Source organism: Vicia villosa, linkage group LG1, assembly GCF_029867415.1.
Source record: "Vicia villosa cultivar HV-30 ecotype Madison, WI linkage group LG1, Vvil1.0, whole genome shotgun sequence".
Classification (NCBI taxonomy): Eukaryota; Viridiplantae; Streptophyta; class Magnoliopsida; order Fabales; family Fabaceae; genus Vicia; species Vicia villosa.
Window position 1 is genome coordinate 239,593,605 of NC_081180.1, and position 12,445 is coordinate 239,606,049.

General features: G+C 31.3%; 2 protein-coding genes across 2 annotated transcripts; one reads left to right on the plus strand and one right to left on the minus strand.

Annotated features, from left to right (window-relative positions):
- The first annotated feature begins 3,763 nt into the window (after positions 1-3,763).
- Positions 3,764-4,397, plus strand: LOC131624311 (calcium-binding protein KRP1-like). The gene has a single exon (XM_058895260.1). The coding sequence runs from the start codon at positions 3,859-3,861 to the stop codon at positions 4,216-4,218; it is 360 nt and encodes a 119-aa protein (XP_058751243.1). The 5' UTR covers positions 3,764-3,858; the 3' UTR covers positions 4,219-4,397.
- A 1,510-nt stretch (positions 4,398-5,907) lies between these two features.
- LOC131624320 (OVARIAN TUMOR DOMAIN-containing deubiquitinating enzyme 1-like) lies at positions 5,908-9,746 on the minus strand. Its single transcript, XM_058895271.1, has 9 exons — positions 9,590-9,746; positions 9,145-9,353; positions 8,263-8,328; positions 8,067-8,150; positions 7,792-7,914; positions 6,911-6,963; positions 6,714-6,763; positions 6,541-6,641; positions 5,908-6,429 (listed from the first exon to the last, which is right to left on the minus strand). Exons 2-9 carry the CDS (start codon positions 9,298-9,300, stop codon positions 6,166-6,168), a joined length of 897 nt encoding a protein of 298 aa, XP_058751254.1. The 5' UTR covers positions 9,301-9,353; positions 9,590-9,746; the 3' UTR covers positions 5,908-6,165.
- Between the last annotated feature and the right edge of the window lie 2,699 nt (positions 9,747-12,445).

Sequence of the window (12,445 nt, forward strand, 5' to 3'; positions counted from 1 at the left end):
ATGTACAGTAGAATGACTCATGTTAAATACTAAGTTCCAAAATTTGATAATTATGAATGAAGGATGTTGTATATGATGTTATATAAATATTTTAACTCTTACGAAAATATATAGTTATTTTACTGTATCAACACAAGGATGAGTTGATACGTATATTCTATGTCATCTCCGAGCAACGTATGTTGATGTCATCATGTACGAGCAATATCTATATACCCTTGTAATAAATAGAAGTGTACAACCAAAAATATTTTGATTTTAAAGAGTAGAGGTTAAAATAGGTGTTTTGCATTAATAAGTTCAAAAATCAAATATTAATTATGATAAATAGTCTTTCATAGATTTACTTTTGGATTTAAGTTTGTTATTTTCCAATGCGTAATTCACAAGTTAGTCAATTTAATTATACAGCATAGTAAGCAAACAGACAATAAATTATACTGCAATAAACAAAATCAATCCTCTTAAATAGTACATTCATTATCTTATGTGACAAAATCATTCCTCTTAAATAGTACATTCATTGTCTTAGGGTGTGTTTGGTTCGAGGTAAATGGAGGGGAGGGGAAGGGAGGGGAGGGGAAATTTTTAATTAATTATGTTTGGTTCAAATTTAAGGAGGGGAAGGGAGGGGAGGGGAGGGGAGCAAAATCTCTCCAAACCTCACTTTTTGTGTTCCTCCGAATTGGGGGATTTGGAGGGGAGGGGAGGGAATCTGAATTTTAATACGTAAAAAGTCATTATATTTACTAAAATATCCTCAGTTTAATTTTAATATTTCAAAATTATTTATTTTCTTTTGTGTTTAATGCTTCTCTTCTATGTGATTTTTCTCAATTATTTCCATCAACTTATTATAACTATTATCCACCTTCAATATTTTTTCAATTTTTTTTACTTAATACAAATCATAATCATTGCATTATTTTTATAATCATTTTAATGTTTATTTATGTTCATTTTTTCTTCTAATTTTGTTATTTATCTCATTATATTTTCTTTTATATCAAATTTTAAATCATTCACTTTATTTTATTTTTTATTTATTTATTTTATTAAAAATTTTAAATTATTAGTTTTAACAATAACTTATTTTATGTATTTGTTTTGTTAGATGATTCATCACTATTTAAAAATTGTTATTAGCATATAGTTTCATTTGTGCCGGAGAGTTATAATCTGAATCAAGTGTACTCAGTTTATTAACGTTATAATAAATTATAACGTTTAAGTCCCTCAATATTAAAATATTTATTACCAAAAAAATATTTATGAATTTTTCATATTGAATATTATATCACTTATATAAGATCATAAGGGTAAAAATGTAATTTATGAATAAAACCCCTCCCCTCCCCTCCTGAACCAAACATATTTTTAATTAAAACCCCTCCCCTCCCCTCCCCTCTCTTATTTTGAACCAAACACTCATCTGATTAAAAAAAATCCCTCACCTCCCCTCCCCTCCCCTTCCCTCTTTTAAAATCCCTCCCCTCCCTTCCCCCTCATTTGAACCAAACAGACCCTTAGATAACACAATAATGCTATTGCTATGTATGAACGTTACACTCTCTGTAAAAGATCTACAGCTTATGGGGTTAAAAGACCAAAAGTAGCAAATGGCATAAAAACATGCTGATTGTCGGAACATGTTTTCACATGCTTGACCACTTTACTTGAACCAGCTTTAAAAGTTGTTTGTCCCACAGTAAAACCTACAGTCCCCAGTCCCACCAGTGAGGAAACGCTGGTCAAATCTACACATACATGTTTTTTTCCTATCTGTCCATACACGAAAATATATGTTGGCCTAAGAGTCGATCTCTCATCTTGTGTGTCAGTCAAGAAATTTGCAGGCGCCTCTTTCTTCACAGATACCCCCGCACACTTAAATATATCAAATAGAACATTCCTAACAAAATCATGTCAGTCTTTGAATCTTGGAAGCTCTTTGCAATTAATAGTGTGTTCCCCAAATGTATCCAAGCACGCCTTGCGGCAAATAGGAGAACCCTGGTCAACAGAAAATAACGGAATCATAAGCCACTATTTAAGTATGGTATGATATTCTACCACGGACATATGTTAGCTTAAACCATTAGTAGGGATAACAAGGAGAAATAATGTCCAATTTTATTTCTAAATCGGATAACTTTTCTTGGGTCCAAACCATAATGCGAATACCTCTACCAAAAAAATATAAATATTTATTTTCTCTCTATTTAAAATTTTCTCATTCATTTTTTTCTTTAAAATGTTTTCTTGATAAATAAAATAAATTTTCTCACAGTTTATTTTGAAAACGTGAATGTGAATAAAAGAAGATAAAAAGAATAAGTAAAATAAAATATATAGAAAAAATACACATATGATATTAGTTTCTAAGTATTTAAATGAGATGAGTTGACACAATTCAGTTTCAGCTCAATTTGAGATTGTAAATGTTGTAGCGCTAAATTTCCTGTGGGGTCCTTTGTGGCCCATATCATGTGTCGTTTGGTTTATACAACAACAACAACAAAAAGAAGATATATCATGTAATATAAATAAAAAGCAGTATATGAAAAGTGGAAATATTAAATTGTCATTGTCTTTACTTTAAATTAAAACCTTTTTAAAATAATTATCAATTACCCCAAAAATTAATAAAATATTAATGTTACCTTTTAGTTTTATTATTAAATATATAGTACTCTTTTTATTGAAACAAAAGAAATACTATTTATAGAATGTAACAAAAATTGATGCCTTCTAAAGAAAAATGCTTATGACATGAGTAATTTGTTGGCAATTAATAAATAAATGGATATCTCCAACAAATAAATAATAAGTTACAGAGCATTTCTCATACATATTCATAATTTTACACATTTATAGTAAAATGTTATATCTACTTCCAAAGTTATTTAAAGATGGAGCGGGATGGATTTAGATATATCTGCCCGCTTTTGTTAGTAATACTCGTAAAAAATAGGATGAGACTAAACAAATATTTTAAAAAGTGTGAGTTTAAAATTTTAATCTATTTCATAAAAAATCAAGTAAAATAGACATGTTAGATAGATTTAGTCTGTTTTCACCGCTAATAAGAGCAAGGTGAGCGAAGCAAAATCATCTGTACTATTATCAGAATTGTCTCAAAGTTTTGAAGGCCGTGTGTAGGTTAGTTATAGTTTACCTATGACAAAATAAATAGAGGTTCTATTTATTCAAGATTTAACTTGAGAAATAATTTATAAAATCCTATTTATCTATTGTTTAACTTTGAAAATTTTGAAGTCATGTGTGATAGTCCGTCTTACACTTCCTTAAAGCTGGCGGTGACTATTATGATATGCACTCATCTATATTGATGAGTTTTGAAATTAGTCATATTCAACTATCATTTTTCATCAAATATAAAAATAACATTCACATTTTAAACCCCAATAGTTCATTTTCAAAGGGTAAGGTCATTCATTCATTTGGAATGATTAATTAATTATGACCTATAACCTACAACCTATGCAAACTAACAAAAATTGATGTCTTAGAAAGGAAAATGCTAATCCCATGATTGATTGATTCTGACCATTTTGTACCTTGAAAACCCTTATGTCACACTCACCTTATAGAACTTCCCACGCACCTTCCAAGAATTAGACAAAAAAGGTCACTAAATGTCACATTTGTGCCTAGCCACAACCTTAATTTTTACTCCTTCCTCAAACATTTATATACTTCATTTGTTTTATTCCTAATCTAACTCTATATATAGTAAATCCACTTCCCACAACAAATCATTGTCCTCACTATACATCACCACACTAACCTAATTTTCATTTCCTCTCTTGCATAATCTCTAGGAGTTCATCAACAATGGCATCATCAAGTTCAAAGAAGAATGGTGGATCGGTTGTGTTTGAGGACTTCTTCCCTTCAATGATGGAGAAGCTAGGGAGTGAAGGGTTTATGAAAGAGTTGGCAAATGGGTTCAATGTGTTGATGGATAGAGAGAAGAAAGTGATAACATTTGAGAGCTTGAAGAAGAATTCGGCATTGCTTGGGCTCGAAGGTATGAGTGATGATGAGATTGCTTGCATGTTAAGAGAAGGTGATATGGATGGAGATGGAGCTCTTAGTGAAATGGAGTTTTGCACTCTCATGTTTAGGTTGAGTCCTTCTTTGATGAATGACACTAAGCAACTTTTGGGGGAAGTCATTTTTAATGGAAATTAATCTCTTTTTTTGCTTTTAAGGATGTTTTGGTTTTGGGTTTGTATGTGTATTTTTCTTTTTTCTAGTTTGTTTGTTGAAAATGTTCCCTAATATTTAATTAAGGTTTTATTTTAATTGATTATTATGTATTAAAGTTTTAATTTTGATCCCTAATGTTACAAGTGTTACATCGGGTTAGTTCACTGTCAAATTCTTACCTAACATTGTTAAAAAACTTTTATGTAATCGACAATTGTACTATTTGGCATTTGTTTGTAAATGGCTGCTAGAGATAGTGAAGTGAAGACTAGGAGCGTCAACATTACTAACAAACTATCATTGGATACTTTTGAGATAGCAATGGATATTTTTATATATGTATTTTATAAATATTTTAAAAAAAATGATTTGTTTTTAAAATATATGTTATTGAGTACGATTTGAGATGGAATGCACCATGAAATTGTGGACTTATTAGTAGGCATGGTACCCGACAACAATTTTTACTGGAGGTAGCAAACGAGCATCTACACTTCATTTAGACCTATCCAGCCAAAATTTGTAGAAAAAGAAAGTGGAGCATGATAAAGAGTGCGGGTCTAAAATTTTGCTACGTTCTATAAAAATTGAGTGTGGGACGAGGCGGGGCCGCAAACATTGTAATTTTAAGTCTAAAAATTATAAATTTCTATGTTAATGTCCGCGCCCGTAAAAGTCCGAAAAAAACGAGACGGGACGAGGCAAGTATATTGGAGGGTGCAGGCTTAAAATATTAGTTTGTCCCGCATAAAAGTGCGGATAAAACGGACATGCTCAACGGGTCAGATCCATTTTTTCATCACTAGTTTTTACCTCTTCATATGTGAATCCTTGAAGATACTCTCTTCTCCACTCAAATTACTAACGGAGATGAAGAATTAAAACTCAAATCTATCTCAATCAGATTTGAGTTTGGTTCGAGTATCCTCGTCCCCCGTCATCCATGTAAAAGACTAAATTTTTTTTAATAGAAATATTTATTTTTCTTAACAAATTATATTATTAATGATAAAATAAAATAATCTCAAAAAATTTATATGCACATTTCAAATTTCAAATAATAAAATACAAATCAAATTAAGGCAAAGGGTATTTTTTTTGGTTAAACTCAACGGATTCAGGTGAATCTCCATGAATACATATTATGTGTACAAGCCTATAGGTTTTTAAAATACTTTTACTTACTTACTTTTTGACATGTTAGTCGAAAGATTAAAAATACTTTTAAAACATTTTTAAATGAAAACTCTCTAGTTCAAAGACCGTTTATAGAATTCAAACCTAGTTCCTTTATTTCAATAACGTTGAAATTGAAAAGCAACACATAGAAGAACTCAAAGTTCAAAGACCATATATAGAATACTTAAAATAAATAAATGATAAAATTAATTACTTTGAAGTACCAGCTCAATAGTAACTTAGCATTATAACCTTAAGATAGTATATTATCATCTATTTATGTATTTTTTTACCCTTTAAGTTGTACTAATACACAAGGTTTTAAACTCTCTAGTTACCTCACAAAAATGAGTTAAACCGCTTATTAACTCTCTTCTTGACAAACTCTTATAAAATCTAATTAACTAAGATAAAATTGGTTTAGTCTTAATCTGCATCATTCTAGAAGCTATGTCATCAAAACTCAATAACTCCCAATGCACAGAAATATCAGGAAGAATGAAATTATGACCGATAAATTATGAAGCAACATAAAATGGTGAGTTTTGATTATTAATGCGCTAATGTTGGCTTACTTTGTTGATCAAACTTTCAAAACATGTTATAACATTCCAGACATATTTGACCATTCAGCATTAACAAGACAAGACATGGTGAGTATATATGCCCTTCTTAACAACCAACCTCAGTCTATAGTTGTTTGCTGCTCAAAAGATCGCCGAAAAAGTAACAAATAAAAGGTCTGCACCCTCACTTTGGATAGAGGATATCATAGTGACCGGGACGGTATAGCAATGTGATGAAGGGATTCTTCTTTTCAGAGCTACCACTTGAACTTGGGAGATCACCAGCAGATGGAATGAAATCATGATGATTTACACTGACACCGCCGGTATCGCATGAGCTGCGGTCGAGGTACACAACACGGATGGGAACACCCAATGCATCTGAAAGGGCAGTAATGTGCACATGGTCGCTCTCTTCTCCCATTGGTTCAACAGCTGATTTGCAAAACTGAACCACAAAAACATGAAAGAGATGGGGAACATTAAAATCAGATGACTTAAGCCAACTTTACAAGCAACTTATCGAAGGATGGAAAAAATTCTTAGCATTGAAACCAACCTGCTCAACTGATGTATTGGTTAAACCCATTATGAAAGGTTCAAAAAATTCTGAGCGGTTTTGTATTGCAGCAGAAGTAACAAATCTGAAGAACATAACAACTAAACAAAACATTTTGTCAAGAAAAATGAAAGAAATGAGATCAGGAAATGAGACAGGTCTAAATCACTCACCATAATCAGATACAGATTGATCTCGGCTTCTAAGCACAAGCTCTTCATGACTGTGATGATATAATATATTCAAATACAATAATTAGGGCTGGAAAACAGAAAATTGTGATAACTGAGTATTCTGACAATATATCATGCTTCCAGTTCAGAATAGTCAATGCAAATTCATGGTGATTGGTGAAGGAAAAAGTTAACACCTTATGGAAGTCTCTTTCCCTTGAATTACATCTTCCAGCTGCTCAAGGAATAGCTGAAATATTTTTACAGTGAGATAGTAAAAGGTAAATTTATATCCTTAGATGTGGAAAATAATTGTATGTAAACTTATTAACCTCTGGAATGCTTTGTTTATACTTTCACCGTCACAGAGAAGAAGCCAGAAAATTTTCCGAATTCTTCCCATAAATAGAAAACTTTATACAGAATTCAGATTGAATTTAAAATTTTAAATGCAGCCTATATTTTTTCTATTGTATGATTTCCCAACTTTTTGAAAAAACTCCCCATAACATAGCCCTGATCAGCCAATTTCTTATGTTTCATAGCTCCATATCGTAACATTAAGAGGCCTAAATTTTGTTGCTACTCTAGTAAGTTATTGGTTTTCTATATGATATCACAATAACCTCGCTTCAAAGTGAACATCCTTTATTATCATTTCAAAGGGAGAGAAGGATATACAGAAAAAGTGACATGACATCGAAGATGATAATAAGCCACTGCATGATAATTAGGATAATTTATCTCATTTCTTTAAACTGTAGAAAACATAAGCGTAAAAAATAAATTCAAATTCTTATATCAATCAATAAACAAATTAAAACTGCACAGATGGAAGATATATTCAAATACTTCCTATAGTACAAGGCTAGATAGACAGAAGGCATATGGAAGTCATAGTAGCTACATTCGACTAGTCTAGAGGTTAGCATAGATTATTATTATGTATACCAGGGAAGAATTTGCCTATGTTTGGAGCATTTTTCACTTAGGCTAAAAAATCTGAGATATTTGTATAAAGTAAGCAATAACGTAACCCCAGAAACACAAGAAATGAAGAATGCAATTGATACATTACCGTAAAAAAATCTTCAAAAGTCAATTCTGCATAACCCAAGGTCTGAAGTGCTTTTCTACTTCTCTCAATATTGGCTTTGATGCGTTCAATTTCTACTTTGTCTTGAGCTTCCAAAAGATGCTCCTAGAGAGAGAGATAGAGAAGATTAGTTTATTGACTAAAATTACTGGAAATCTGGAATGTTTTATTCCATACTCCCTAAGACCCAAGCCAGAATATCCATCCAATTTTAAAGTAGAAGAAGATGCTACTAAACTGGAAACAACAAAACCTACAAGGTATGAAAACATAAAGCCTCGAAAGAAGCAGTTTCCATCTCCCCGAGTACGCCGAATGGCAGCATATTGCTCAGCAAGCACCTGTAATAAGGGAAACAAGAGAAAGATTCAAGAAATATGACAATATGCTAGGATATGATATGATACGAGACAACACAAAAGATAATAGAGATAAGAGTTTGACCAATCAAACCTTGATTTTCTCCAGTAAGATAGGACTGCCTGATTGATATTCAGCAGCCAAGCTAGATAGTGGTTCCTGCCAATTTACAACATGAAATCTTTATCCTTGAAATAATTACTAAAATAAAATTGTATTTCAACCCCTCCCACTAAAGTAATGCCATTTATATTTTATAGTTTAACAACTTGTGGCACTTTGCTCAAATAAATCCTTCATCAAATTCAGGTGTATAAGAGAAGGGAATCTATTAGCACTATATACATATAGGCCCTATTGGGATAAACAGCTTATTCACAGCTTAGAGCACAAACACTTATCATGATCTATAAGCTATTTCAATAACAAAACAACAACAACAACAACAACAACAACAACAACAACAACAACAACAACAACAACCAAGCCTTATCCCACTAAGTGAGGTCGGCTACATAGATCAACTTTTGTCATAATATTCTATCCAAAACCATGCTTCCATCCAAATCGTTAATCACGAGAACTTTTTTAATAACTTGTCTTATAGTCTTTCTAAGTTTTCCTCTAGTTGTTTGACTTCTCTCTATCCGATCTACTCTATTTACCATCGAATCTACAGGTCTTCTCTCTACATGCCCAAACCACCTAAGTCTATTTTCCACCATCTTCTCTATTATAGGTGCTATCCCAACACTCTAATATTTTCATTTCTAATCCTATTCAGATAAAATAAATTTAGAATGTTTTCCTATAAATAAACTATAAGTTATTTTAATAAGCTATCTTGAGAACTTGTGAAAATAAGCTGAAAACAACTTTTGAATAAGTTTCCCCAAACAGTTACGCAAAACTTAAGCCCTCAATCAAATAACCCTTAATTCTAGACAATCAAGGAAACCAGTTTCAAAGCCTTACCTTGTCACCCACATACGGAAGCTTCTTGGCTTCATCATCATGAATAGAAGATGTCTGCTGCATTACATCCTCATCCTCAAAATCATTCCACCCACAACCCGGACCATCCTCATACACCACTTCCCCATCATCCAACACCGGTTCTTTATTCCGCATTTTCTCCTCTCAAACCAATTCAACTTTTTCCACAACAATCAAACTAAACAACACTGCCAAAGATAACAATAACAACAAAATTCATCATAGTTGAACGAATCATAAAATTATTGATAAAGAACATTCACAGCATATAATAACATCATTTCTAGCTCAATATTTGAGAAAAAACTATGCGAAAAATCGAAATCAAGAGACGAAATTCGTAGGGTTTAGAATCAAATTGTTGATTGTTTCATGGATCATTAGCATTGAGAAAGAAAGAGGAACGCGAAATGGGGAACTTTACCTTGCGCAAAGTTGAAGATTGAAATCAGTGAGTGAGGTGCAAGAGCGGCAAGAGTGAACACGAATCCCTAAAATCTCGAGAGATTTATTTAATCGCAAGAAAAATGGAGAATGCTAAACGCACCGGTGTTGGCGTTTTATACCCGTACAAACGGTTATGTTATGTGTGTAATAACAATGGGGGATTTTTCCTTTAGAAACAAAAAATTATTATTATGGTTACTAGTAATTAAAAATTATTGTGAGTTTACATTTCCATTTGAAATGATTGTGAGATTATATTTCCAAATAAAGGTGTAAATTGTGGTTGATATTCTGAGTAAGTTCAAAATATTCTATAATACAATTTTACTAAAGTATTATTCATATATATGGTATTTGTCTCTTTTGTTATATATTCAATGTGCTTTATTCATTCGTGGAATATTGAATTTGCGATTATATAACATGTTTATGTTTATTGACTATCACAATAAACTAATGATAATTGAGTGTTTGTTTTTTTGAAGTCTTGAAGAAGATAGATTAGTTGTTGCAATCCTCAAACTGGAGACGTTGTTACTCGATATTAGGTTTTAGAGGAGTTTCTTAAAATTGTTGCTTACTTATAAGATTTCTATAAATTAAAGAATCGCCGAGAAATATGCAAAACACATTTAATGGGTTCTTTGTATCACGATATGCTTCCTAATTAGAGTCCCAAAATGTCTTGAGTTGAATGTGAGATGTGGATGGTAACAGGATGTCTTGCACTCGACAAGATTTAAAGTATATTATAACACAAATGGTAGCTTTGTGATAAATAGTTATTAGATAACTCATAAATTGGCTGGGCTCCTTAACATGGAAGTTAATATTTGGTCTTGTATTGATTAGATTATTGAGTTTGCATGTGAATTCTGATATGCAATAGGATTTAAAAGAGAATAACAAAAAATTTAATGAGTTTGATGTCTTTCCCATTGAAACGATGGTTTTGCATCCTGAAGTACAATTTCTGAAAGAGGTCTAAATATATTTTCTTTGGCGCACATGAATTCCCATTTACTTCTAAGATTTCCATAAATTAAAGAATCACAGAGAAATATGTTAAATGTGGTTATTGATTTCTTTGTATCACAATGTGTTTCTCAATTAGTGTCGCAAAATATCTTGAATTCAATGTGAGATGTGGATGGTAAGAATATAGTGTGAGTTGGACAAGATTTTAAGTGTCTTATAGCACAAATGTCCTATACGCAGTAGGATTTAAAAGGGAATAACCAAAAAAAGTTATGAGTCTAATGTCTTTCACCATTAGAATGATAATTTTGCATCCAGAAATCCAGTTTCTGAAAAGGGGTCCATAATATATTTTTTTGGGCGCACATGGAATTCTGGCATGAGATGTGCTACTTGAATTCCTAAAAAAAACTTTACATTTCTCAAATCTTTGATTTTGAAAGTGTTGTTCGAGAATTATTTAATGGCAATGATCGCTTGTAAATTATTTACTATAACTAAAACATTATCCATATAAATTAAAATAGCCAAAAAGAAAGAATTATTTTCTTTGATAAATAAGGAATGGTTAGAAGGAGATTGAGTATATCTTTTTCAAATCAAAGTAGAGGAAAATTTGGAGAACCATTACCTAATTGATTGTTTTAGTCCATAGATGGATTTAAGGAATTTACCAACATTATTAGGATTATTTTATGTAATGCAAGAAATTAGTTGCATATAAACCTCTTCATTTAATTTTATGTGTAAAAAGACATTATGAACATCTATTTAAGGATTAAACTAATTTTATAAGATGCACTAGTAATCAAATTGGTAATTTAGCAACAAGTGAGTAAGCATCAAAGAAATTTATATCTTTTATTGGAGTGAAACTTTTTGCAACAAATCTAATATTATTCCTTTAAGTGGGTCCATTAGGATTATACTTTACTTAATATATTTATTTGCATCTAGTAAGTCTCTTATGTAGTGGTAACTTTGTGATAATCCATTTTTTATTAGATAATGTAAACTGTGCATTCATAGCCTTTAACCAATTATCATAATGAATAGATTGTTTATAATTACGAGGTTTTATATGATCAAAAGTATCATATACAAACTCGGAATTTTCCAAGAAAAACTTGTAATATGATCAAGCAAATTAGATAAGGTATAAAGGTTTAGTGTTATTAATGCTTACCGCCCAAGGTTGTTAAACTCACGAATCTACTCAGACTTGTAAAGGGTCCGTAAACTCAACTCACAGACTCGACTCACAAACTCATACGAGTCTATAAAAATTAAAAAATTACTTTCAAAAACCTATAAGTGACATATATATGACACACTCCTATATTTTTAAACTTGTAAAGTCCTCATATATTACACAAATATATATAATAACATTAAAACTTAAATGTCATACTCCATAACAAATTTATTAGCAAAACAAATTAACAATAAAACAAACAAAATAACAAAGTATTCAGCAAAATCATCACCACCAATATCATCACCATCTTCTTCATCAGTATCTTGAGTATCGTCATCAAACTCTACTCCAGTTGAAACACCTTCTTAATCTTTAGCCAAAGTTAGATTTCTTGAAGTTTCACTTCCACCTAATTCAGCATTTCCACCACAAGTATGTCACAACATTAGTAACAACAACATCAGCTTCTAAAACATTATTAATAATAACATCATCTTGCTCAACATTAAATTCAAGTTGCATATATTCTTCATTGAGATCTTCAGTTATCCATTCATCATCTATATGAATATCTTCAAATGAAAGAACAACACTCTTTTCTTTTTCTTTTATACATCATGGACATTTCGGAAGACGAAGAAACTCCTATCCTTTTTG

Excerpts from the sequence above, each read along its gene's own strand:
- LOC131624311 (XM_058895260.1), top strand. The coding sequence starts at position 3,859 with ATGGCATCATCAAGTTCAAAGAAGAATGGTGGATCGGTTGTGTTTGAG.
- LOC131624320 (XM_058895271.1), bottom strand. The coding sequence starts at position 9,300 with ATGCGGAATAAAGAACCGGTGTTGGATGATGGGGAAGTGGTGTATGAG. Across the intron at positions 7,915-8,066 it reads GCTTTATGTTTTCATACCTT|GAGCATCTTTTGGAAGCTCA; the intron begins GTAGGTTTTGTT and ends CTCTCTCTCTAG. Across the intron at positions 6,964-7,791 it reads CTTTTGAAGATTTTTTTACG|CTATTCCTTGAGCAGCTGGA; the intron begins GTAATGTATCAA and ends AAAATATTTCAG.